This window comes from Artemia franciscana, chromosome 14 (genome assembly GCF_032884065.1).
Source record: "Artemia franciscana chromosome 14, ASM3288406v1, whole genome shotgun sequence".
NCBI lineage: Eukaryota > Metazoa > Arthropoda > Branchiopoda > Anostraca > Artemiidae > Artemia > Artemia franciscana.
In genome coordinates this window covers 11,379,680-11,406,235 of record NC_088876.1, presented here as the reverse complement: position 1 = coordinate 11,406,235, position 26,556 = coordinate 11,379,680, and the positions used below count along the sequence as shown (strand labels likewise).

The following is a 26,556-nucleotide window of genomic DNA, read 5'->3' as shown; positions in this document are numbered from 1 at the left end:
TCTCCGAAATAGTGTTATATGTCTAAGACCTATGTATCTCAAGGGGGAGAAAATTTGGATATTTTGACTGTGATAATCCAAAATCGCTTATGCAGCAGAACATTTATCTTGCTGAAGGGAAAAAATCCAAAAATGGCTGTTTTCGGTTATTGTTAACAGCCAGATTTTTATACAATTAAGTGTATTTTTTTTCAGACTACCAAGATACCGCAAAAAAATTTCAATTTAAAAAAAAAACGACACTTTCCAACTGTTTTTAGAAGCTGGAAAAAACACTTATTTTCGAAATGAATTGTAAATAATCAAGCATCTTGAGAACCCAATGTCATACCGAAATACTAACTGAATCTAGTATAGTCATTTTCTCAATTGAGGGTGGGGTATAAATCTCAGTCTGATAAAAATATTACACGAAATATTTTTGAACAAACAAAAACGTAAAAGAAATCAATTACAATGAAAAGATTAGCTTTCTAGTTAGTGAATCACACTAACTCAAAAGAAAGCTATAGTTAGCAAGCTGAAACCATTTATATCTAGAGTTATTTGGCATTGTAATTTACTAATAAAACAAAACCAGTTAATACTTTAATTAGATATGGTTGAAAAACAAGTTTTATCCGCAAAAGAAAGGTAAATCAGACATTAGTATTCCTAAAACTAGGATAAATGGTAAAACATCTGTCAAAAAAAAACGTGGGAATTTATTTGTTAAGCTGTAAAGGAGGGTTTTCTCCATTTTCTTTCCAGTTTTCTTCCAAATTAAGATCCCTGAAATTTGTCCTATATAAATCCTCGTTTAAACAAGGTGACTGGCCTAGCTTTATATCTCTTGCCTAGCTTTCATCTGAAATATGTCCTGCTTTTCTTTAAATTCATATGAAATCCATTTTAATGAGATTTCCCAGTCTTTTCTAATGATTTTCTTAGAGCCAAGCTTTTTCCTAATATAAATATGAAACCTAAATGACGCCACTTGTAAATTGTTCTCCATTTTGTTTACTTAGACTACGAATATCCTTTTATTTTGTGACAACAGGTTTTCATACCAAAACTATATTTATGAGGAAAGTAGAAACGTTGTCTTACCAATTAGGAAAAACTTCGGATTAACCATTACCAAAGCGAAACAGGTTATTCTTTTGCTCTTCCGTGTTGAATAGTGAGTTTTAATTGCAATAGTTCTACTTTTGCGACGTAAATCGCCGTATTTTTTCGTTCCAATAGCATTACTCCTTAAATTAATTTCAGAAATGGAAGACAGGCAACCCAACTCTTTTTACCCGTTGTTGCATTTACCCAAAGTTGCCGCGTCAACTTTTTCAGTCAGTAAAAAAACAAATATTTTTTATTTAAACATTTTTTATAAGTAGACCTTCAGCTTTTCTATACTACTAACCCCTCTGTAGCCAAAATGTACGCAGAGAAAATATCCTCTCTAACTGCGTCTATTCTTCCGATTCTTTATTAGAAGCGTAGCTCCTGAATTTATATTAAGGGAGGGGCAAGAGGGGTCCACATTCTGAGAATCAAGGGGCATGGGCTATATAATATCCCCCCAAATTATTGGGGGAAAGGGCAACTGTTCTTCAGTGTAATAAAATGATTTCGTCCCGTGTAATTTACTACTTAATGTAAATACTCGTACATTTTTGGCATACAAAATTTGTAACATAATTTTCAAATGTGTCATAACCTTATACACACCAAAGTAGTCCTATTCTAACCAGTTCTTACGCAGCAAACTTATAAATCAAAGAAATATTGTCAGAGCAAAATAATAATAATAATAATTGCCCAATTATGCCACCTTTCATAGGTTTCTAGTGTGTTTTTCTAAATATTTCATAAGGGACTCCGTCTATTATCAAGCCCTTTTAGCAGGTACCATCTAGGATTTTCAATATATTCAATTAGTGTGAAAAAAAAAAAAAAAAAAAAAAAAAAAAAAAAAAAAAAAAAAAAGAATGAATAGTCCGGTAAGTATACACTAATTTTGCATATATTTTTTTCTTGGCTCAGTTTAGCAGCATATTTCTTGTAATATTGAAAAACATTACTACCACTACTAAACAATTAGAATCATTATTTGAAAAAAGAGATTTATCCGGATGGAGCAGGTCAAAGTCACTTAGAAGATATAATTTGAGAGTCAGGGGCAACCTCGGTGAATATTTCCGGAAAACAACAGGGATAAAAGGTTTTCCGTGCGACTGTAATGGGCAAATTATTTCAAAAATATTACTCCTCAAGATTTGGGAGTGGAGCTCAAGCTCCCCCCCCCCCACAAAAAAGTCACAATAATATGCCTTGATACGATTACTTTCAGAAAAAATGTCACTTCCTTTGAACTGGACCTCATCTTTTCCTAAAATTTGCAATCACTTAAAGAAAATATACATACGAAAATATTCTTTTGTCATAGCAGAAAAAAAAATACTGTAAGTAGAAAAAGATCGAATAAAAAAAACTGAAGAAAAAACCACATTTAAACAATACAAAACAAACATACAATTTGAAAAAAAAACGAATGTTTCTTTTGTAAAAAGTAGGCACAATAACATTGTAACACATACATATTTTATAAACAGTAATACTAGATAATGGACAGCAGTTATAGATTTCAACTTCTCCGCAAATAAAGGGGTTAGCAACTCGATGGATAAATAGGCAGTAGTTGGCACCTGATAATATTCACTGAACTAAGCATAAATAACATGATCGTTCTCGGGATCTATTTTCAGGGGATGAGAACTAACCTTCAGGAAATATTGCCAGGGGAGCGGGTTATTTAAAACCCACGTTTAAATAACAATCTATCAAACAGTGATACATAGCTTCAATCGTGGAAAGGGGGGCAGGTTCTAATTTTTCAAATATGTCGAATGTGATGTTCTTTAGCCCCATGTTTGATGAGAGGGACTCTCTCCCCAACCCCTCTGTGCAGGTTAGCTCAAGTCCGTAATATCAGTTATACTGTCGTACTAGTTATCAAAGATTTAAAGTCTTTGATAACTGATTTGTTTTTGATTTGTCTGACTGTTTGATTTATTTGTCTGACCCTACAATGGTTATTTTTTGGACATTCCTTTAATATATGCACAGAAGATTTTTGGTACAATGTAGACTTGGTGTCCTTAATACCGGCTCCTCCATATTTTATATAGACTCCTCTTATACAGCTCCATCTGGCTCCTCTACATTTTATTGAGAAATTAGGCTCTTCAGGGCATTCTTATTGTTCTTCTCCCGTTCCAATCCTACAAGGAACAGCCCTGGTATAGGACTATTTTTGTTTAGTTGACCAACTTAATATGGAGACATGCCTCGGCAGTAAAAAAAAAAAGGACAGGGACCCTCGCAAAACGAGCATTTGGTGGTAATCCAAGACAGTATAAAGTTGCTTGATAAAAATATAAGATGCAAATAATGGATATTTTTTTCTCTTCATGAAGTAGCTACCACAGAACCAGAACCGTTAACCTTAAATGACACCACTAAAAATGTAAGGACAAGTAAATAGAAAGGAAAGTGAATAGAAAAAAAAATTAACCATTACAGAGAATATTAGAGGAGTTTGACTATCTGAACAATATGTTATTACACAAGAATCTAGCATGAAGTAATCTCAATATAGGATAGGAGTTTAATTGGAAGATTTCCAGTTCTAGTATCATCCCGACTCTACAGAACGTTAAATGGATTCGTAAAAAGCAAAGGAGCTGGGGACCACCATGGGGTTCTATGGGGCACTTGAACCGGCCATCTGTTCAATTCCAGGATCGTTTTCACTTTATTAGGACACTAGACAAAATTGAATGCCTATCATTAACACCCTTTTTCATGGAAGTGATTCTTGCTTATTCCTTAATCACAGAAGACAAAGACAAAAAATTTTAAATAATAAAAAGACTAAAATATTGGACTTCAAACTGATTCCTTTTGCTGCTTAGCAACGAAGAAAAAGCACCAAGAGACATATGAATTATAATAATAGATACTTTGATATGGTATTGCAATGCAGCAATTGAAAAGGAAAAAATTCTTGAAAATACTTGATTTAGCTGCTTTGCCAAAGAAAACACTTTGATTAATATAATTCATTTCATTAAATCAATAATACTGTCTATGCAATTAGTAATGAATTAGGTTAATTTTTAATTTCATTCTTCATCAAACATAAGGCGGTAGCATTGGATACACTCTTTATAGCTACGATCTACACTCTAAGGACACTGGACCCTTGGTTCTGTATGTTATGAGATCAAAGTCCTGTTCCTATGTGGTTGGAAAAACAATATTTAGTACCCAGTAAGGGAACTTAGCTTTTGCATACTAGAAAACTAAGTTTGAGCAACTACCACTAACACCTCAATGCCGCCTAACTAACGCCACTAACACAAAAACTACCTGGGACCCATGATCTACCCCCTTCTTCCATATCTTTTCTTATGACCTCCTTAAATCTCTTTCGAGAGCGTTCTGATTTACTTTTGGCCAAAACAGCTGGACACCCGCAAACTCCAATATTTTGCAGTCTATCATTCTTCATCTATAAAACGCAACCTAGCCATTTTAACATTTCTTTCATTATTTAATAATTTAATATATACCAGGATCAACCCACATTTTTAACATATCTTCAAATTTACTATACAGTCATTCAATGAGTTGTATACGATTTAGGAAATAAGAAACATTTCAATGTCGAATTTTTCATCACTGACAACATTTGTGCAAGCACACGTAATTCATGAAGTAATTCATAGGGGGCTGTGGAGATTGGTCTTTGGGAGAAAAAATGTTTCGGAATCTCTTGCTGAGGTATTGCTCAAGTATCTCATAAATTATCTGAAACCTAGTCATGTTATAATTAATTTATATTTAATAATATTGAAATTGTCAATTTTTTCAATAGTATTGAAAGATCCTGGGCTAGCTGCTACTTTCATATTGTTGTTCTATTATTGTATCTTTACCGTCATGTTTATCTTTGTATCCTAGTGTAATTCGTTATTGTATCTTTGTTTAGGCCTAGTTTTTCGAGCTTGTCTCCCCATGTGCCTATGTCATATATATATACATGTATATGTGATTAATAAGTAAGTGAACATGAACTATGTACACAGATATACGTTTCCTTATTTAAACCTTTGTAAAAAAAAAAAAAAAAAAAAAAAAAAAAAAAAAAAAAAAAAAAAAAAAAAAAAAAAAAAAACTGTTTCTGTAAAAAGCTCAAAATCTTGCTTTGGATATCCCATTGAATTGTGAAAATATTTTATACGTTACTCGTTCTGGACATGAGGATGTTGACCATTATCTTTTGTTGCTGCCCATCAATTTTTAAAATTTACTGTTTTTGCAGCAAATAGTCAGAATATGACACATTTACTGAGAGACAGTAGGGAAGATGTCAATGAACAAATAACAGTGAGATCTTAACAGCCTTGAGACCATGACTGATCGCCAGGTAAAAAAAACACACTATTTTGGTTCTAGGCAACCACAAAACTTGTAGGAAATGTAAATTGCCTTTTAAGTAGATTGGTACATTCTAGTTGAATTCGGTTAAACAGGCATAGATTAGCGAATATAAAGATTTGACAGTTCTCAACTAGATGACAAAAGCATGTGAGAAGCCATTGCGATACCAGCGTGAAGCTGGCATCGCAATGGCTAGGTTGTTTCGCTCATTTTTTTTGATTTGATTTAGTTAATATTCTGTTCTGTGGCGTCAAATTGCTGCTTTATCTTTTACCGTTATAATGGCTAAAATCATTTTACAAAAAAAATCAGAAACATTTGGTAATAATATTCAACCTCAAGAAGATATCATACTTTGATTGGTTTGGAGACATTACCCAATGCCGTGGCTCAACCCACAAGATGGTCTGCCACTCAAATTATATTATATCCACTCAAATTATATACTATCAAATCTTTATGCTCATTATTCTATGATGCAAGAAAGCACACATACACGTCAACAACTACATTTTAGCTACTAACCCCTCAAATGTATACAAAAACAACCAACATATACATACAAACAATGGGAACTTCGTAGTATAGAAAAAAAGGAAATCTCCGTCAAACAAAATTAATGTGAAAAAATAATTGTGAGCAAGGAATTTGTCATCAAGACAGTCTCTCACCATCACCACAGTATATCACAAGTCCAACAGTAACTAAACACCACAAACCACCACCGGATAATACTCCACCCACCTTGTGAGCCCGAACTGTGGGGTGTAGATGGGGACGACTCAGATATTTTCTCTACAGCACTCTGAGGAATTGACGAAGGGTCTCCTGCAACAGATTCTGGACTTTTTTCAGTGCCGTGAACAAGTAAGTTCCAATCTGAAAGGGTTGCTGAAATAGAAAATAAAATTTTATCAGTACTGTTACCATGGTACTATGTAAAATGGAGCAAGTTCATTTTTTCCGAGTTTCGCAAAGCTATAAGAATACAAGAAACCAAATACGGAAAAATGAAATTGCTTCTACTTAGCATAAGGGTACAAAACGAGAATCATTCCATAAGGGTATCAGTACCATTAGAACTTCCTATTACCCCTAAAACACAGTAAATTTCTAGAAGTGAAATTTGTTTATCAGGGTAAGCACTGGCAGAAGCCAGTATTTTCACAGGAATAAAAAAAATCAAAGATTTAGTGACTTTAATAGCATTTTTAATTTCTTAAAGTTTCAGCTTAACAGAGCTTTTGAAGTAAAAACCTTGGATTTGTCAGAATCGTTCCTTAATAGTAACATGAGAAATACTAAATCCGCAAAATAGAAGTTCAAGACTCGTTTCCACAATCGGGCGAGCAAGTTCTAATTCGACAATCATTTTATATCAAAACTAAAAACAGATTTCGGCAGATCTTTCTTGCTTGCACAGCTCTCGTTATGTATTTTCTTGAAAAATTAAATAGCTAAATTGAATCTTAGTACCCCATAAGCTGATCCGTTAACATAAAAAATCAGGCTGTTTTTCTTTTCTTTTTTTTCATCCCAGGTTAAAAGAATGTAAAGCCAGAAAAGAAAACAATCGTGAGATGAATTATCGATGAAAATCAATATTTACAATATATTTTTATAAAAGAAGGTAAGAAGGTATTTTTAGTATTACTTGTGATTTATTCTAGGGTGCTGAACAACTATGTACTAAACAGAAAATGTTTTTGAACAATAGAAGTTTGTTTTTCTTCCAGCTACCATCAAATCATATACACCAACTGATCTCAAAGGATATAATTTTCGTTCATAACCAGTATGCATCTTTAGTCGAAGTCGATTTTTCTGCATAAGGTAAACACAAATGTTTCAACCTAAAAAATATGTGTATGCAACTCATCCTGCTTTAAAACTCCAGATAAGATTTGTCGATAAGATACTGATAATTTGTTGTACGGAGTGGTTTCCTGATAAACCTAAGAAAATAAAGTCGTGTCACAGATCTTGGGAATCAAAAATATCGCATGCACAATACAAAAGCTACCATTTTTTTTTAATATATAGAGGAAGGGAGTAGATTTTTTTTTATTAAATCGAACGAAAAGCAAAAACTAACAAGTAGACCATGAGGAGTACCTAAAAAAACATAAGTACGAGAAAGTTTTTGATCTTATGTTCTCCTAGAACCATTCTACTTAAATACAGCAAAAATATGAACATTACAAATGCAAGTAAAGAGCGATACTAAAACACAAAGCAAGCAATAATTACACTGAATGAAAGGAAGCTATTGTCCCCTCAAATCCCCACTTTTACAACCCGCTGTTTTACCAGCAACAGCATATTTTCGATATTTTAGTTGAGAACGCGAATGTAACTCAGTTTATTTCCCTTGGCAAGTGCTATATTGTGATAATTTTGCAAAAAATTCAAGTAACCATTTGAGAGCCACGCATGTGGGTCGAAGAGCACATTTTAATGCCCACATATCACAACTCTCACTGAGCCTTTGGATAAATATATAACGGGTTTTGAGGAAGAGAAAAAGTAGAAATTGATGTCTAGTCCCCCTTGTGTTCCTGGGAATATTTTTGTTCTACACCTTTATTGTTGGTACGATGTGTGTGGGAAGGGTGGGAGAGTAATAGTGCCCCTCTCATTGCGACAATATTTTTCTGCGTAGCATAAAATATTACGTTCCCATGCTCAAGGCATCATGAACCTCGCCAGAAAATTTCTTGGGGGGAGGGGGCAAGACATAGAGGAAGCTTTGTTTTCAGAAATTGTACATGTTAATATTTCTCTTTTCCAATTTATATACAATGTTTCAATGTATTTAAACATATGTATACAATATGTTTTAACATCAGAGACACATAATCCAGAGGTTACAATGATTTCAGCCACCAGGAAGATCAAAAGTCCAACAGAACTTCCATCCACATGAGAAAAATACCCCACTCTGTCCACCCGGAATTCTGTATTAAAAATGTTATTAAGAACTTTTTCGACAAAACTACTGTTCATTGAAAACTCTGTCCAAATATTAAGTTTTGTGCATAATTTTGGTTACAACCCGCCATTTTAATTCTTAAGAAGAAAAATTGAAGAAGTGGGGCGCTAGTTTAATCCAATACAAAATGCAATTCAAACACGAGCCATTGAATTCGAATACGAAGTATTTTCAAAGTGCTACAGGAATTTAGCGCAAACAGCAGGGGGGTGAGAAGAAGGCAACTCCATAATATATGTGTGAGCCCCACAGCCGCTAATAATATTTGTTCGTCTTGATTTTTAATGCTGCTCTTTACTTTCAGTTGAGAAACTTTTTTTTTAGATTAATATAAGTCAAGATTTGTTCAAATTTTGACACTAAATTTAATAAATAAAAAAATATCGAAACATTGGAGCAGCTTGCGATATAAATGTTAATCATGCACGGAAAAAAGTTAAGCAGAAAAGTCCAGAATCCAATTTATGGAGAATATATATTATTCGATTTAGGCGTTGACATAGTTTTGAGTCTTGAATAAGTTATTTCTCAGTTTCTTCGATTGGGTTTTGACATCTATGGTTAATGGAATTTCTAATTTTATTTCTTAATATATTCTACATTTTTGAACTTAGTAATCTCGTATCGTTCGTTCCTTTTATTTCTGTTTTACACTACGTATGTAAACTGGCTTGAAATTTGCAGGAGCTATTTTACAGCCGAATCAGAAAAACATGTTCACACTCTCAGTTCACCAGTGTGACTAAAAAATCGGGTTGAAGCGATAGGTAATCATTCTGAAGCCAGCGTTAATGACAGCTTCTTCCTTTGAATTAAACTTTGATTTTCCCTTCTTTCTTTGGCTTGACCTATCAAAACTGTCTAAGCCCTGACTCCACGTTGCTGTTTTACATCACATACACAGAGGCGCCATTTGGACCAAATCTTGGGGTGGGCATGAACTCCATCTTGCCCCCCCCCCGACTCACTTCGTGTCGCGTAATCATCTAGGTTATGGGCATTTGACAGAAATCGAGAATTCTATTATGTATCTTACCTACTTAAACCTTACCTACTCAAAGTTTACAATGATTAATAGCAAATAGCGTAATTACCCCAAGGGTCGTCAAGTAATTACGCTCTTTGGTTAATAGGCGTGTAGTAATTTTAAATCAATTGGACAGAATGGATTATGCTGGACATAATGGATTATTATGGCCGGCAAAGGGCCCTTTGTGGTGGAAGCTTGGGCCCCCTGGAAAATCTGGGGAGGGCATCCCCCCCCCAAATGGCACCTCTGCACATACACAGACTGGTTTACGAGTGACAAAAATTATTTTGCAGACAAATAAGAAAAAAAGCTTACATTCTCAAGTAGGTTACAGAAAACCAATGTTGAAGTAACGCAGCTAATGTGCAGACAGCATGGGTGGAAACATTTTTTCCTTGACCTTCTTTGATTTAATTTTGTCAAATCTTTCTTATCGTGGCTTCGCATAGCTTCTTTGCATTAAGAATGTAAAATGGCTTATGAATTGAAAAAAAATATTTTGCAGCTTGATCAGAAAAAAGTTTACATTCTCAAGAAGGATACGAAACCAGACGTGAAGGTGATACTGAACAAATGTTCAGCCAGAATTAATGCAAAGCTTCTCCGTTGACTTTCTCTGATTCCACTTATTAAAATATGCCTTGACACTGCTTCACCTTAGGCATGCAAAGAGGTTTTGGCAGAAATTATCTTGCAGAGAAATCAAGGAAGAATTTACATTCTCATGTACATTGAGAGAACTATTATGAAATCAATTTTTAGACGATGTGAAGCCAGCACCAACTGTACTTACGTAACATGTAGCTGCAGCAAGACAAGGCGTGTTCCTCCTCACCTTACATATTAAATTCAGATGTTTCTTGGGAATTTATTTAACCGGAAGCTCCCCAGACACACGAAGGCTGAAATTGCAGTCACACCATTAAACCCACCCCAAGCAAAAGTATTGGCGACACCAGGATCGGCCCAAATTCCGTTTGAATTGCAAGTCCTACCAAATCCTGCTTACCATGCACTCGGCTAGGGTGACCTCTTCTGTAAGCGACCTCAACTGAAGGGTTTTTTGTTAGCATGGCTTTACATTGCTGCTTTACGTTATACACGTAAAACAACTTATAATTTACTAAAATTATTCATAGCCAAATCAGGAAAAGTCTACAGTCTAATATGAATAATGAAAACACTACGCTATCAACATGAACCCGATAGTAACGACAAGCTTCTTTTTTAAGTAAGCAGTATTAAAGACAAGAACTTTATATTTCAGGCAGCAAACAAACTACAACATTGTACAGCCTTAAAGTACTAAACAAAGGAGGGGGTGAAAACAAAAGAAGCATGCATTTTTTGAAAGCATACAAAAGACACAATTTATTACAGGGATATCATGCTTACAAAGTAAATCTTGCCTGGCCCATGAGGCTGTCGGTTTTTCGCTTGCGGTGACTTCAAATCACTCGAAGGAGGAATATTATACAAAAAACTTGAATTTCTAGTATGATCAGTTGACCTTGTATTTTGTGTATTATATACATCGATAACGTCTCGTGGTTTTAAAGCAATTTGTTGGTTTCGGTATCTAGGGCTTGGATCTGTTGGGGTGCCGTAAAGTTTTAAGCTCCATTCACCAAGAACCGCTTTACCTATATAAAAACCATCACCAATCAAGCTACATCTGACAGTAAAATAAAACAAACAGCAAAACTAACAACTGCAATTCAAAGGCAAATGAAGAAAACGTTCCACCGGTTCCATGAAGCCTTGTGATTACTCACATAAAGGATTAAAAAAATACTACTTTTAACTTAATAATTTTAAGAAATAGACGTTTCATATAATAGGAGCTAGTTAATAAGGCTCAAATGATGTATAATGATTGTAGGCTGCTTATATATTTAGCTGTATGACAACAACATCGTTCCTTCAGGCTTATGTTCCCTGTAAAAATTTTGGTATACAATTTTTTTTAGTCCTAAGGTTTTGATGTTTCAGTAAAAACGACAATTTTACTATCGTTTGTGGCTGAGGTTCAGCTTTATCCATCTGCGTTCAAAAAAAAAAAAAAAAAAAAAAAAAAAAAAAAAAAAAAAAAAAAAAAAAAAAAAAAAAAAAAAAAAAAAAAAAAGTTAAGAAACCAAAATGAGGGTGATCTTCAGCCAGTGGAAAAAAACGAAAATGCAAAGCAGATATTTAGGTAAAGACTTCTGCCAACCCATCCTCAGTGCCCAGGAAAGAAAAAAAAACACATGGAACAAAACTTAACCTTTTGAAGTAAACTGTATCGAAACAAAGAAATGACAAAAAAAAAAAAAAAATCAAATGAAAGATCGTTCAAAAATCAGATTGGGCGATAATCCTTCCCTAGCGGTTTCTACAGCCTGCATACTGACCAGACTTGTGTTCTTGTGTTAATACGATCAATTAATCTTATTGAAATTAGAAGCAATGTTAGTTGATTCTCTTTGCATCAAGTCATCATAAATTGGATTAAAATTTTTTTTAGTATCTTTGTTTAAATCAAGGTTGGATTTTTAATTTTAATTGCCTCTCTAAAATGTTGGTGTAAACATTACTGTGGGAACTAAAGTTGCCACGTCAAAGAGAAATAAATAGTCCGAGTTACGAAAACAGGGAGAGCTAAAAGAGAAACAAATTGCAATTTTCTACTTTTAGGCCTTAAAGACTTATTCATTGAAAGCTTGTATTCGCGTACCCTAACTCCAAGCTGTTCACGGGTTCTATTAATATATACCGCTAAGAAGAAAAGGACCAGTTTTAATCTTGTGAAAAAAGGCTCAACCTTTGGCTTAGTTTTTGAAGCAGACAATGGTTCTGTAAATTTTTTTCCGTTTTGGTTTCTTAATTGTTCATATATATATATATATATATATATATATATATATATATATATATATATATATATATATATATATATATATATATATATATATATATATATATATATATATATATATATATATATATATATATATATATATATATATATATATATATATATATATATATATATATATATATATATATATATATATATATATATATATATATATATATATATATATATATATATATATATATATATATATATATATATATATATATATATATATATATATATATATATATATATATATATATATATATATATATATATATATATAATATATATATATATATATATATATATATATATATATATATATATATATATATATATATATATATATATATATATATATATATATATATATATATATATATATATATATATATATATATATATATATATATATATATATATATATATAATACATATATATATATATATACATATATATATATATTTATATATATATATATATATATATATATATATATATATATATATATACATATATATATATATTATACATATATATATATATATATATATATTATACATATATATATATATATATATATATATATATATATATATTATACATATATATATATATATATATATATATATATATATATATATATATATATATATATATATATATATATATATATATATATATATATATATATATATATATATTTTTGTCAAATGTCATGTATAGGTAGTGTGGTTTTAGAATGTATTTAACCATCCACCAATTTTGGATAATTCTCTAAGAGAAAGTAATAACATAATTCTGGTCGTCGCGAAGTACAGCTGTAGACCTGCCGCAAAATAAGAAGTTCCATACAGGAATGCAAATTTAATAGACGTGTTTCTGTATCTTTCAAACTATTACCCTCTATGTCAATCCTGCTGAAGGAAAATCAAATCACACAGTTTTCCTTTCGTTTCTCCTTAACCAGGGGAAGAAGCAAGCCAGTAACCTATATTCCTTTTATCGGTTTATATTTACAAACTAAACTTACAAACATTCATTTGATACATTTTTCTTTCCATCAGCAGATTTTCGTTTGCTTTTTTTAATTAGCTTTCTACATCAGTTTCCAATACCACAAAAGCATTTCAGATAGTATCTTTTATTAGTATAAGAACATCTATAACAAAAAAGCTAATCTCAATTTTTTTTTTTTTTTGTTCTTGGTGAGATTCATAGCACCGTCAATTCCTTGATTATTCATTTGTTTAATCAGGAACCCGCAAAAAAAAAAAAATGGTAAGCACGAAGCGTAGATGAAAAAAAAAAGACAAAAAACCTCTCTGTAGCATCTCCCAACAAATAGATAATTACTAGCAGCTTTGATGGCTTAGCCTACACAATATACAAGAGTTCTTCGAATATAATATCTCTGACGAGGTTCGGCAAAGGAACGGCTGACAACCTAATACTTATTATCAGAGAGGGTGATAGTTACCCTAAGGGGTATCATTGCCGGCTTTGAGATTTAAATGAATCAATTCTGATAAATGTAACAGGAGTTAGCAAAAAATTAAAAAAATATAATTACAAATTATCATGCTAAAATCGTAAGTTACAGTCAGATGGGTAAATCAGAAGTCCCTCAGTCAATTTCAATCTCGTGGAAAGAACTGGAAATTCACGAAATTTCACACTTTGACCCTACATAACAATTCGGCTAGTTAAGGATAACTTCACCAATTTTTTTTTTTTTTTTTTTTTTTTTTTTTTTTTTAAGAGAGAATGTTATGGCTTGGCCAATATTAAACATTATAGAATAATTGCACGTCTGTTTCAAATGAGGTAGGGGAGTTTTAGCGCGCATGTTATTCGAATTTGCTTGAGTAAACTTTTCTTTTATCTGGAAATTTCAACTTCATTTCCCCTCAGCGCCCCAATCCATTTATTTACGGTTTTTGTTTTACTTTTGTACGTGTTAGCCTTTCAACCAAATCGTTTCTTTTCTTCTTTTCTTTTATATTTTACTGTTATCGCTTATATTTTTTATTTTTATGTTTTCTACGGAAGCGTGTTTCAGCTCGGCCAACAAAAATTATTGCCAACAGTTCCAACCAATAAATGGAATTTCTTGCACTTGCAGAACTTTTCACAAACAATTGTTTTTAAAAATTACAGAAAGAAGCTGTTGGTCAGATATGTTGAGGGATTTTGAACGCGAGGTAAAAAAAAATTGCTATCCAATTAAAAAATTCCAACTATTTATATAAAACTACTAGCTGTTGGGGTGGCGCTTCGCGCCACCCCAACACCTAGTTGGTGGGGGCGCTTCGCGCCCCCCCCCAAGCCCCCCCGCGCGCGTAAGTCGTTACGCGCCATAATAGTTACGCGCCATTGTAGTTGTGTCCCTATGTCCCACCTGTGAATATAGATATATATATATATATATATATATATATATATATATATATATATATATATATATATATATATATATATATATATATATATATGGTTTTAACTACGTAAAACTTGCGAATATACAACATTCTTTGCTGTCCCATTGTCTTTGCATATAAATAGATTGTCAGGTTTACCGACTCTTGAACATGCAACATATAATGGTCCATGGGAAAACAATCTGTATTCAGATCTATACCTCATGATTCTAATGATTGCCCTTGAGCTTTGTTGATGGTGATTGCTAATCGACCATTCCCTGTCCCGGTGTCCTGGTCGTCATTTATATCCCCCTGTTTCCCCCGGTGTCCCCGTTGTAGTTGTGTCCCTGTGTCCCGGTCGTCATTTATATTCTCTGTGTCCCGGTCGTCATTTGTATCCCGGTGTCCCGGTCTGTATATACATTCGTTTTTTAGTTTTGTTTTTCTCCTTTATTTTTTTCCTTTTTTTTTCTTTTTTAGTTTATTTAGATTTTTAGATTTTTTAGTTTTTTTATTAGTTTTTAGTTTTTTTTTCTTTTTAGTTTTTTTGTAGTTTTTACCTTCTTTTTAGTTTTGTTAGTTCTTTTTTTTTTACTTATGTCCTGGTCGTCATTTATACTCCCTGTGTCCCGGTGCTTTGTTGATTGCTAATCGAACATTTCTTTTGTCCTGGTCGCTTTCTCTTTGAGTGTCGTCATTTATTTTTTTCTTTTTTAGTTCTTTTAGTTTTTACCTTTTTTAGTTTTGTTTAGTTTTTTAGATGAAATTTTTTTTTAGTTTTTTCCTTTTTTTCTTTTTAGTTTTTTATTGGTTTTTACCTTTATTTTAGATTATTTTTCAGTTTTTTCCCTTTTTTTAGTTTTTTTTTATTTTTTATTTTTTTTAGTTTTTTACCTTTTTTTAGTTTTTTTAGTTTTTTTAGTTTTTTAGCTTTTTTACTTTTTTTATTAGTTTTTAGTTTTTTTTGTAGTTTTTGCCTTTTTTTAGTTTTTTCAGTTTTTTTTTTAGTTTTTTATTGGTTTTTACCTTTATTTTAGCTTATTTTTCAGTTTTTTTCCTTTTTTTTAGTTTTTTTTAGTTTTTAGTTTTTTAGTTTTTTACCTTTTTTAGTTTTTTTAGTTTTTTAGCTTTTTTAGTTTTTTTATTTTTTTTATTAGTTTTTAGTTTTTTTTGTAGTTTTTGCCTTTTTTTAGTTTTTTTAGTTTTTTGGCTTTTTTATTAGTTTTTAGTTTTTTTTGTAGTTTTTGCCTTTTTTTAGTTTTTTTCTTTTTAGTTTTTTTGTAGTTTTTACCTTCTTTTTAGTTTTGTTAGTTTTTTTTTTTTACTTATGTCCTGGTCGTCATTTATACTCCCTGTGTCCCGGTGCTTTGTTGATTGCTAATCGAACATTCCTTTTGTCCTGGTCGCTTTCTCTTTGAGTGTCGTCATTTATTTTTTTCTTTTTTAGTTCTTTTAGTTTTTACCTTTTTTAGTTTTTTTTATTTTTTTCCTTTTTTTCTTTTTAGTTTTTTATTGGTTTTTACCTTTATTTTAGCTTATTTTTCAGTTTTTTCCTTTTTTTTAGTTTTTTTTATTTTTTATTTTTTTTAGTTTTTTACCTTTTTTTAGTTTTTTTATTAGTTTTTAGTTTTTTTTGTAGTTTTTGCCTTTTTTTAGTTTTTTCAGTTTTTTTTTTTAGTTTTTTATTGGTTTTTACCTTTATTTTAGCTTATTTTTCAGTTTTTTCCTTTTTTTTAGTTTTTAGTTTTTTACCTTTTTTTAGTTTTTTTAGTTTTTTTAGTTTTTTAGCTTTTTTATTAGTTTTTAGTTTTTTTGTAGTTTTTGCCTTTTTTTTAGTTTTTTTAGTTTTTTAGCTTTTTTATTAGTTTTTAGTTTTTTTTGTAGTTTTTGCCTTTTTTTAGTTTTTTAGCTTTTTTATTTTTTTATTAGTTTTTAGTTTTTTTTGTAGTTTTTGCCTTTTTTTAGTTTTTTTAGTTTTTTAGCTTTTTTATTAGTTTTTAGTTTTTTTTGTAGTTTTTGCCTTTTTTTAGTTTTTTTCTTTTTAGTTTTTTTGTAGTTTTTACCTTCTTTTTAGTTTTGTTAGTTTTTTTTTTTTTACTTATGTCCTGGTCGTCATTTATACTCCCTGTGTCCCGGTGCTTTGTTGATTGCTAATCGAACATTCCTTTTGTCCTGGTCGCTTTCTCTTTGAGTGTCGTCATTTATTTTTTTCTTTTTTAGTTCTTTTAGTTTTTACCTTTTTTAGTTTTTTTTAGTTTTTTCCTTTTTTTCTTTTTAGTTTTTTATTGGTTTTTACCTTTATTTTAGCTTATTTTTCAGTTTTTTCCTTTTTTTTAGTTTTTTTTATTTTTTATTTTTTTTAGTTTTTTACCTTTTTTTAGTTTTTTTATTAGTTTTTAGTTTTTTTTGTAGTTTTTGCCTTTTTTTAGTTTTTTCAGTTTTTTTTTTTAGTTTTTTATTGGTTTTTACCTTTATTTTAGCTTATTTTTCAGTTTTTTTCCTTTTTTTTAGTTTTTTTTAGTTTTTAGTTTTTTTAGTTTTTTACCTTTTTTTAGTTTTTTTAGTTTTTTAGCTTTTTTATTTTTTTTATTAGTTTTTAGTTTTTTTGTAGTTTTTGCCTTTTTTTAGTTTTTTTAGTTTTTAGCTTTTTTATTAGTTTTTAGTTTTTTTTTGTAGTTTTTGCCTTTTTTTAGTTTTTTAGCTTTTTTATTTTTTTTATTAGTTTTTAGTTTTTTTTGTAGTTTTTGCCTTTTTTTAGTTTTTTTAGTTTTTTAGCTTTTTTATTAGTTTTTAGTTTTTTTTGTAGTTTTTGCCTTTTTTTAGTTTTTTTCTTTTTAGTTTTTTTGTAGTTTTTACCTTCTTTTTAGTTTTGTTAGTTTTTTTTTTTTACTTATGTCCTGGTCGTCATTTATACTCCCTGTGTCCCGGTGCTTTGTTGATTGCTAATCGAACATTCCTTTTGTCCTGGTCGCTTTCTCTTTGAGTGTCGTCATTTATTTTTTTCTTTTTTAGTTCTTTTAGTTTTTACCTTTTTTAGTTTTTTTTAGTTTTTTCCTTTTTTTCTTTTTAGTTTTTTATTGGTTTTTACCTTTATTTTAGCTTATTTTTCAGTTTTTTCCTTTTTTTTAGTTTTTTTATTTTTTATTTTTTTTATTTTTTTACCTTTTTTTAGTTTTTTTAGTTTTTTTAGTTTTTTAGCTTTTTTACTTTTTTTATTAGTTTTTAGTTTTTTTTGTAGTTTTTGCCTTTTTTTAGTTTTTTCAGTTTTTTTTTTTAGTTTTTTATTGGTTTTTACCTTTATTTTAGCTTATTTTTCAGTTTTTTTCCTTTTTTTTAGTTTTTTTTAGTTTTTAGTTTTTTTAGTTTTTTACCTTTTTTTAGTTTTTTTAGTTTTTTAGCTTTTTTATTTTTTTTATTAGTTTTTAGTTTTTTTGTAGTTTTTGCCTTTTTTTAGTTTTTTTAGTTTTTTAGCTTTTTTATTAGTTTTTAGTTTTTTTTGTAGTTTTTGCCTTTTTTTAGTTTTTTAGCTTTTTTATTTTTTTTATTAGTTTTTAGTTTTTTTTGTAGTTTTTGCCTTTTTTTAGTTTTTTCAGTTTTGACGTCACCTGATCCAGTTTTTTCAGGTGACGTCACCTGATCCATCCACAGACAGACAGACAACTTATTTTTATATATATAGATAAATTGTACGTGGTAGCGGTGTAATAGCATAGTAGTTGCAATAACAGTATTAGTAGCATTCGTAAGAATAGTGGTAGTGGTGTTCGCATAGTAACTATTTAAAGTTTAAATCATAGAAGACAATAAAGAGGAGCATACCCAAAAATCTTCCTTCGTTGTGAACCTCCAGAGTCCATACTCCAAATGGTTGTTCACCCCAGTAGTGTACAGACATAAAAGGCCAAGAATGAAATCCATTTCGTGATGCATCGTGAGGACGGAGGGCAAGCAATGTGGATTTTGTCCCACTTGGAGATATAAGAAATATTTGAATATCACCTCGACTTACCGCCGAAAGGGTTACTCGTGCCTGTATTGGAAAAGTTGAATAAGAAACATAATTTTTCAATAAAAATAAAAAATAAAGCTCGTAAAAGTTGTGTATTAATAGCATTAGAAAACTGATAACAATCTCTAACTTCTTTTTTCTGATAACCAAAAAAGAGAAAGAGATAGGGGGAGGGAGGGAGAAAGGGGACACAAAAGGAGAAGGAGGAACAATATAGAAGGGAGACAGGCAAAGAACTTGATTGTACTAGGGAAGAATAGAGAATAGACAATACAAGGTAAGGAACATCAAGAAATAAGGAGAGCCAATGAGAGCTAAAAAATAGTAGAAACAGCAGAAAGGTCATATGACAAGATGGGTTGTTAAGAAGATCGATTAATGAAAAAAAAAAATGCACACTTAGGTGAGGCGTTAAACATATAATTGGCTCAACAGGGAAAAGGTATGACACGAGAGGACAATGCAGATTCTCTCTTTATTTTTTTCTGGGACTCAACTTCAAAACGATACTCCGCAACGAAAAACTAATTTGACAGACGAGGAATTATTTACAAAGAAATAACTTATTCTCAATAAATTTTTACTAAGAAAGAGACGGACATCAATCTCAAAATTTCAAAAAAAGAAATTTCGAACTGATTTTTGCATTTCCAACTTATGAAGCACTAAAGAGTCACTTTGTTAAAAATAAAAGTTTAAGAGGGAAGAAATATAGTACAACGAAACTGAATCAAACATCCTGTTATGAATTGAACACTACTTAGCAAATCAATGCTTCAAAACCTCATCAAGAATAACATTTGTTTTTAATAGCAACTTTTCTAAATTAGTCTCACTCAAATTAGAAAATAAAATGTAATAAGTTTTAGTATAATTTAACATCGAAAGATTGAAATTTGCCCGCTCAATAAACTCGGTCATTGCCTTTATCATTTTGTCAAAAAGTAGATCAAATGATGGAACAGCTACGAGTAAAAGAGTATCGTCTGCAAATAGGATTATACCAGCCTCTGACAAATAATACTTAATCCAATCTATAAAAATTAAAAATAGAAGAGGAGCCAGTATCGAACAATAAGGTACTCCGCAAGTTATTGCACTAGCCACAGAAGTAAAACACCCATTCACCACAATTTGCTTCCGGTCCCTTAAATAAGATTCAAACCAAGACAAACTCTTCCCGATCACACCAATTTTTTCCAGCTCAATTAATTACTGTTTATGGTCAATCGCGTCAAAAGCCCTCTCCAAATCCAGGAATAAAGCAGCCAGAATCAGACTTGCTTCAAACGACGTATAACGGCAGTCAACAAGTTTAATAGTTGCCATTTCTATGGAATTATTTTTTGTAAAACCAAATTGAGTATTTATAAGAATTTTATTATTTTCAATGTAATCAGTTAGCCTGGATCCAATCCCCTTTTCATATATTTTTGGAAAGAAAGAGAGAATTGAAATAATTCTTTTGTTTGAAGGTTCCTATCTCTTACCTCCTTTGTGCAATGTAAGTAATATATTAATATTTTAATATTTTATATTATAGTAATATTTTAGCGACCTTCAAAACTTCCGAGAAATTCCTTTATCCATAGATTTATTAATCAAATTGCATAAAACAGGTGTTATAGCTGATTTAGCAATCTTAAGAGAAATCCCGTCTGCACCACTTGAACCTGATTGCATTCTACTGATAATTTTACTCACTTCATTTATAGTACAAGCATTAAAAACCAACTAATTTTCAACAGGAACTTCCAACTGAACTATTTTGGGGAGGGCGCTTAATTCTTTTCCGACCATCATCGCAAAGTTTCGCTCCCTCATTAGAAAAATATTCACATAAACAATTCGCAACCTCCTTTGGGGTAGTCAAAGTTCCCACCCCCCACTGATTGTAATTTATTAATAACTTATATTTTACCCTTTTGACCCAGGAGTGAATTTACCGTTTTCCAAGTTTTTTCATATCACATTTATGCTTCATAAATTTATTTTGTAAATACATTTTTTCAGCTTTTCGTTTCAATCCGTTGTAAGTATTCCGGTAATTTTTAAACTGCTGAAAATTAATGACAGATGGTTTATCTAGGTATATTTTATACAATTCATTTTTTCGACTTATAGAATTTAAAATACCCTGTGTAATCCACGGTTTCTTTGGGAATTTCTTTCTACTCATTTTAAGTCTTCTAAGAGGACACGTCTCATTCAATATCTTTGTAAACATTACAAAAAAAATATCATACGCAACCGATGGGTTATCTTCTTCAAAACTGGAGTAAAATCTGCGTCACCCATTTCTTTCTCAAATTTTTTTAAATTCTCTTTTCTTAATTCACAAAAAAAAGTTTTACATATTTAATCAACCTTATTTATAATCCTGTAAGATTGTTTTATTTTACTAAGAAGAAAAATATAGAAGCTAGAAAAAGATTGAAAGATTTCTAAAAGATTTTTAAAAAGATAGAAGCAGCTTTCCATCCACAAATATATTATTGATCAGCGTTGAAGACTTATCAGTTACTCGGGTAGGAATAGTTAATCGGGTAGGAATAGTTCCATCGGGTAGGAATCAGTTACTCGGGTAGAAATAGTAGGGGTACTGGAATGATGAAATCATCGAATTGAAAGTTCAATATTGAAATCACCCATTACTACTTTATATTTGTGATCATTATAAATAAAAGATATAAATCATAAATAATTCACCTGGACATGCTCCATGAAATTGACCCTGGGGCAGTCTGTTACCTTCAGTTTGACGCTTAGGGAGCTCTTTGCCGGAATGAACCTACCAATAAATATCAGAATTTAAAAAAAGGAAAAGAAGAGTATGAAATTAACAAAGAAAAGAGAAGGCACAAAGAGAAAAAGAAACAAAGCAGTCTAGGTTGACTTCACTAGTTACTGTTCTCCTTATTTATATTTTTTTTTAACAGTAGCTATTTCTAATTACTTCTGGAATTTTTTCTTTGGTGCCCCATTTTTCCTTTTTTTTCCTAGTCTTAACGCGCATGTTTATGGTTCATTAGCCACAGAGGTTATATTTGACATAGGTACCATTGTAAGCAACCGATTAAAAAGCTGCAATTGATTAAAAATTTATTTTCAAAGCTAAAGGATGATTTTGAAGAAGAAAGCCAAATGAAGGCCAAATAAACTCAAACCTGTTTGCATCTTTAGGAATTTCTTCCGGGATTAGGGATTTTTCCAAGATTCTTCCTTACAAACTATCTCTCATACTAGTGACATTGGTTTTACATTGCAAAAGTTTCAGTAAAATAAGGGTACATAAACACGATCAAACGCTTTTAGAGTGTCAATTTTAACCAAAACCAAATTTCGAGGCATAATTTAAATTCTAAATTTATGACATTTAACCTTTCAAATTTAGGACAGAATTTTGCTTTACCGGCTATTCTAGCTTCAGGATTCGACTTCAAAATAAACATCCCGTCCGGTTAACGTGATTTACTTTTGAAAAATGAAAGCACTGGTATGGTTTATCTCTAAATGTTTTTGAAGTACTTTCTTATTTGAATGACGAAAACTTAGCATTCACAAACTCAAGGATCAAACTGAAAATCATTTTACACCCTTCACTCCCATCGTCCTAGACTCTCTCGAACAACTTAGATGTTGGAGAGAGTCTAACTTCTTAGACCTTAGAGAGAGTCTAACGTCCTAGATGTTAGAGAGAGTCTAAAGTCTTAGACTCTCTCTAAAGCTCTGACTGTATGCATCTACAAAACACAGTTCTTCGCAGATAAATATTTTCGAAACCATAATCATAAAAAGAAATGCAATACAATTTAAGGTAACATTAGAAACTGATTAGTTCTTAGCGTAACTTAGTCGTATAACGTGAGCCAAAATTTTCCATTCCAGTAATTTCAAACAAACTGTATATCTAATTAGAAAAAATTAATAGTCCTAATTAAAAAAAATCTTTATAGGTAGATTTCAAAATTCTTTGTTCTATCTAAAAAAGTAGAAATGACTGAGGAACTTGAGTTTACCCATTGCAAATGCGAAGATTCACCTTAGTTAGGTGGGTCAGATCCACCCCAGCCGATCGTATTGATGGATTCCTTAATATAAAAGTTTCTGAATAAAAAATAAAATTCTGTCATATTTGTTAGTTTTTTTTGGTAATTTGTGTTAAATTTATTATAGTATATATTAAATAAATAATTTGATTTAAGAATTTGAAGTTGCCCTGTGGAATACTTCGTTATTTGTACCTACAAAAAAAAAAATACTCCATTTAAATCAGCTAACCTTTCTGTTCTATCCGAGTGTCATAAATTCCTTTCATAAACCTTTTAATTATCTTGCATATATTTCAAGCATAAAAACATGAAATATAGAAAACCTGAGTTTTTTTTACAACTTTAAGTTGGGGTCTCTACAATTATGTTATTCGTTTAATTCAACTAATCCCTTTCAATCAATCAATCAATCAATCAATCAATTTATTGATACTAAAAGAAAAAACTATTACAAAAGTAAAGTGGTTACTAGGCCCAAGAAGCTTTGCTTGTAATGGACCACAGAGAACAAGAATAAAACACTATTAAAAAATATATACAAAAAAAACAAAACAAAAAAAACACTGGAACAAGACAAGGCCATTGAATAGATAGGATATTTAACAGATAGAAGATTTAGAAGGAGATTAACATATAGCTGAAAATGATTTTAAAAGAAGTGAAGAGACATACAAATTAGGAAAGGATTAATAAAGAGAGAAAAATTATTGAATTGGAAATACCCGACGAAATAATGCCTTTGCAGAAAGAAAAAGAGGGACATCCGAAGGGATGGAGTTCCATAATAGAATTGATTGATATACTGGAGACCTCTGGCTTGCTGTAGAAGATCGTTTTGGTAAAATAAATCGTCGAGAAGAATTACGTAAAGAAGAAAAGTACCTACCTGAGCCTGTCCGTGAGAAAAACTGCTGTAGGGGCGGTGGGAGAGTACCTAGAAAAGCAGAATGCGCAAAATAAAGGGTACTTTTACCTATAATATGATCCAGCGGAGCTATTCCAGTATCATTATAAAGATCAGAGGAAGGGTAAAGCCGAGGGAGAAGAAAAGTAGCCTTCACTGCCCTATTTTGGGCTCTTTGAAGTGAGCAGAGAAGAGATTTATTAGTATTACCCCAGACAGAGCAGCAATAAGAAAGGTAAGGATAAATAAAAGCATAATAAAGAGAAACCATAATATCAGGAGGAAGAAATGAGTTAATCCGGTGCAACATTGAAGACTGGCGGAGGATTAAGGAACGGGTGTGAGTTATATGCGGTTTGAAAGAAAGAAAACAGTCAAGATACACACCAAGAAATTTCACCACAGTAGCTTGTGGTATAATATCATTCCCAAAAGTCAGGGTGATTGGCTCCTGTACGTCTCGCATACGGTAAGGGGTCCTGAAGTTGACAATGGCACTCTTTCGGCTGTTAAGAGCCATACCATTTGACCAGCACCAATCCTTTACTTTATCAAGAAGACCTTGAGCCATAGAAGTGGCAGATGGCAGGTCCACCGCAGCAATGAAAAAGTTACTGTCATCAGCAAAAAGAACAGGGTGAACATGGGGATGAAGACCATCAACAAGATCATTGATGTAAATTAGAAATAAAAGTGGACCAAGCACAGAGCCTTGTGGGACACCTTTCAATACAGGCAAAGTAGAGGAAGAAGTACAGTTAACCAAAACATACTGAGATCTCTCTGAGAGGTAGGACCTAAACCATTCTAGTGGGACTCCATGCACTCCAAATAAAGATAGTTTAGACAGAAGAACATTGTGGTCAACCATATCAAAGGCCTTAGAAAAGTCGAGAAATAGACCCAAAACACACAAGCCCTTGTCCAGATTAACACGCACAAACTCAGTTGCATCAGAAAGTGCGTGCAAGGTAGAGAATGAGGGACGAAAACCATACTGATGGTTAGTGATGAGAGGATTTCCAGCAGTCGAATTAGTACTAAATACAAATGAAGAGAGTCGACGATACACTACTTTTTCAACAACCTTTGAGATGACGGGAAGAAGAGAAATAGGTCTGTAATTTGAAATTAGAGAAGAATCACCTTTTTTATGCAAGGGTACAACGGTAGCAACTTTAAATAAATGAGGAAAAAAACCAGAAGAAAGAGAGAGGTTAGTTATGTGTGAGATGGGATGAGAAACAAACTGACTGATTTTTTTAAGGACATTATTACTCAAACCAAAACTATCAACTGAACAACTACTTGGAAGTTGAGAAATAATACTAGAAATCTCAGTAGTACTACATGGGGAAAGGAAAAAAGACTTCTCTGTCATAGGAAAACAACTTACTCTACTCAGGGGTGGAATGAGAACTGAGGGAAGTGTGGTGAAATACGAATTGAAGGCACTTGCTAAGGATTTTTTATCCACGACAGATCCATCAGCTTTCCTATAAAGAGATGGGGAAGATTGTTTGAGTTTCTTACGGGAGAGAGCTTCATTAATTACAGTCCAAACCTTGCGCAGATTCCCTTTACACTCATTAATTCGACGTGAAAAATACAGCTTTTTTGCTAAGCGAACTGAAGAAGTGAGCACATTTTTGTAATGTTTATACTTCAGAAGATCTTCCTGTGTCTTACTTTTACATGCAGCCTTGAACAAAGACGCCTTCATATGGGTTGCGTTGATCAGACCTCTAGACATCCATGGGCATTTAGGTGTAAAATTCCTTGGCCTCTTTCTAAGAGGAAAATGCTTATCCAACAGAGTGCCCATACGACACAAAAATAATCTAGTTGCACAATCAGCATCATTAGCTTCAAGAACACTAGACCAATCATTACTCTGAAGACTATGTATTAAATTAGAAATTTCTCTATCTGTAAAAGTTCTAAAAGAAGACTTGCCTTTCTCATCCACAGTAATCTCTGTTTTAGGCACAGATAGTGATAGATAAATAGGGAAGTGATCAGAAAGATCAGTGAAAACAAGACCAGACGAGAACTTCAAATTAGGAGAAAGAGAAGTGAAAATATTATCTATTAAAGTGGCAGAATTTCTTGAAGGGTCAACGCGTGAAGGAAAAAAAAATTGAAGGAAGTAGCCCAGAAGAAGAAAATACATCAAAAAGATGGTCACATTCATCATTTGATCCAACATTTAACATATTACAATTAAAGTCTCCCAAAACACAAATCCGTTTTTTAGAGAAAGTCCCCACACCAGAAAGCTGATCAAGCAAATCACAGAACAGATGTGTTGGAAAAGGAGGGGGCTTATAAAACAAACAAACAGTATCACATGCAACCTGGCTTTTCAGATCAATAACAAGAGAATAAACTGTCCTACTATTAGACACCACCGATGTAAACAAGGATTCAAGATCAGATCTTCTACAGAATTCAATACTAGATTTTATGAACAAAGAAATACCCCCAGAACACTTTGTTACCATTCTAGGGACATGAATAGCAATATAACCATGCATGTCATAAGCTGTAAAATTATCACTGTCAGATAACCATGTTTCCGTCAAGCCTATGACATCAAAAGGGCAAGAATTATCAGACCACAGATACGATTTAAGAGTATCCCACTTATCTCTTATCCCACGCACATTCAAACAAAAAACATTAAAGCAACTGTTTGAAGAGAGTGAGGGCATAATATTATCACAATAATCAATGGTGGTGTGATAATTACAGCTAGAACT

General features: G+C 31.6%; 1 protein-coding gene across 5 annotated transcripts in view; it reads right to left on the bottom strand.

Annotated features, from left to right (window-relative positions):
* The window catches only part of LOC136035309 (furin-like protease 1), a 133,105-nt gene that overhangs the window by 18,381 nt on the left and 88,168 nt on the right, over positions 1-26,556 (bottom strand). For 3 of the 5 annotated variants that reach the window (XM_065717007.1, XM_065717010.1, XM_065717008.1), the window contains exons 12-15: positions 21,548-21,629; positions 18,649-18,859; positions 10,916-11,149; positions 6,229-6,375 (exon numbers count right to left, since the gene is read on the bottom strand). In XM_065717007.1, coding sequence (XP_065573079.1) covers positions 6,229-6,375; positions 10,916-11,149; positions 18,649-18,859; positions 21,548-21,629 — 674 coding nt within the window. The remainder of the gene's footprint in view (positions 1-6,228; positions 6,376-10,915; positions 11,150-18,648; positions 18,860-21,547; positions 21,630-26,556) is intronic. The other 2 variants (XM_065717009.1, XM_065717011.1) reach the window with 1 other exon arrangement.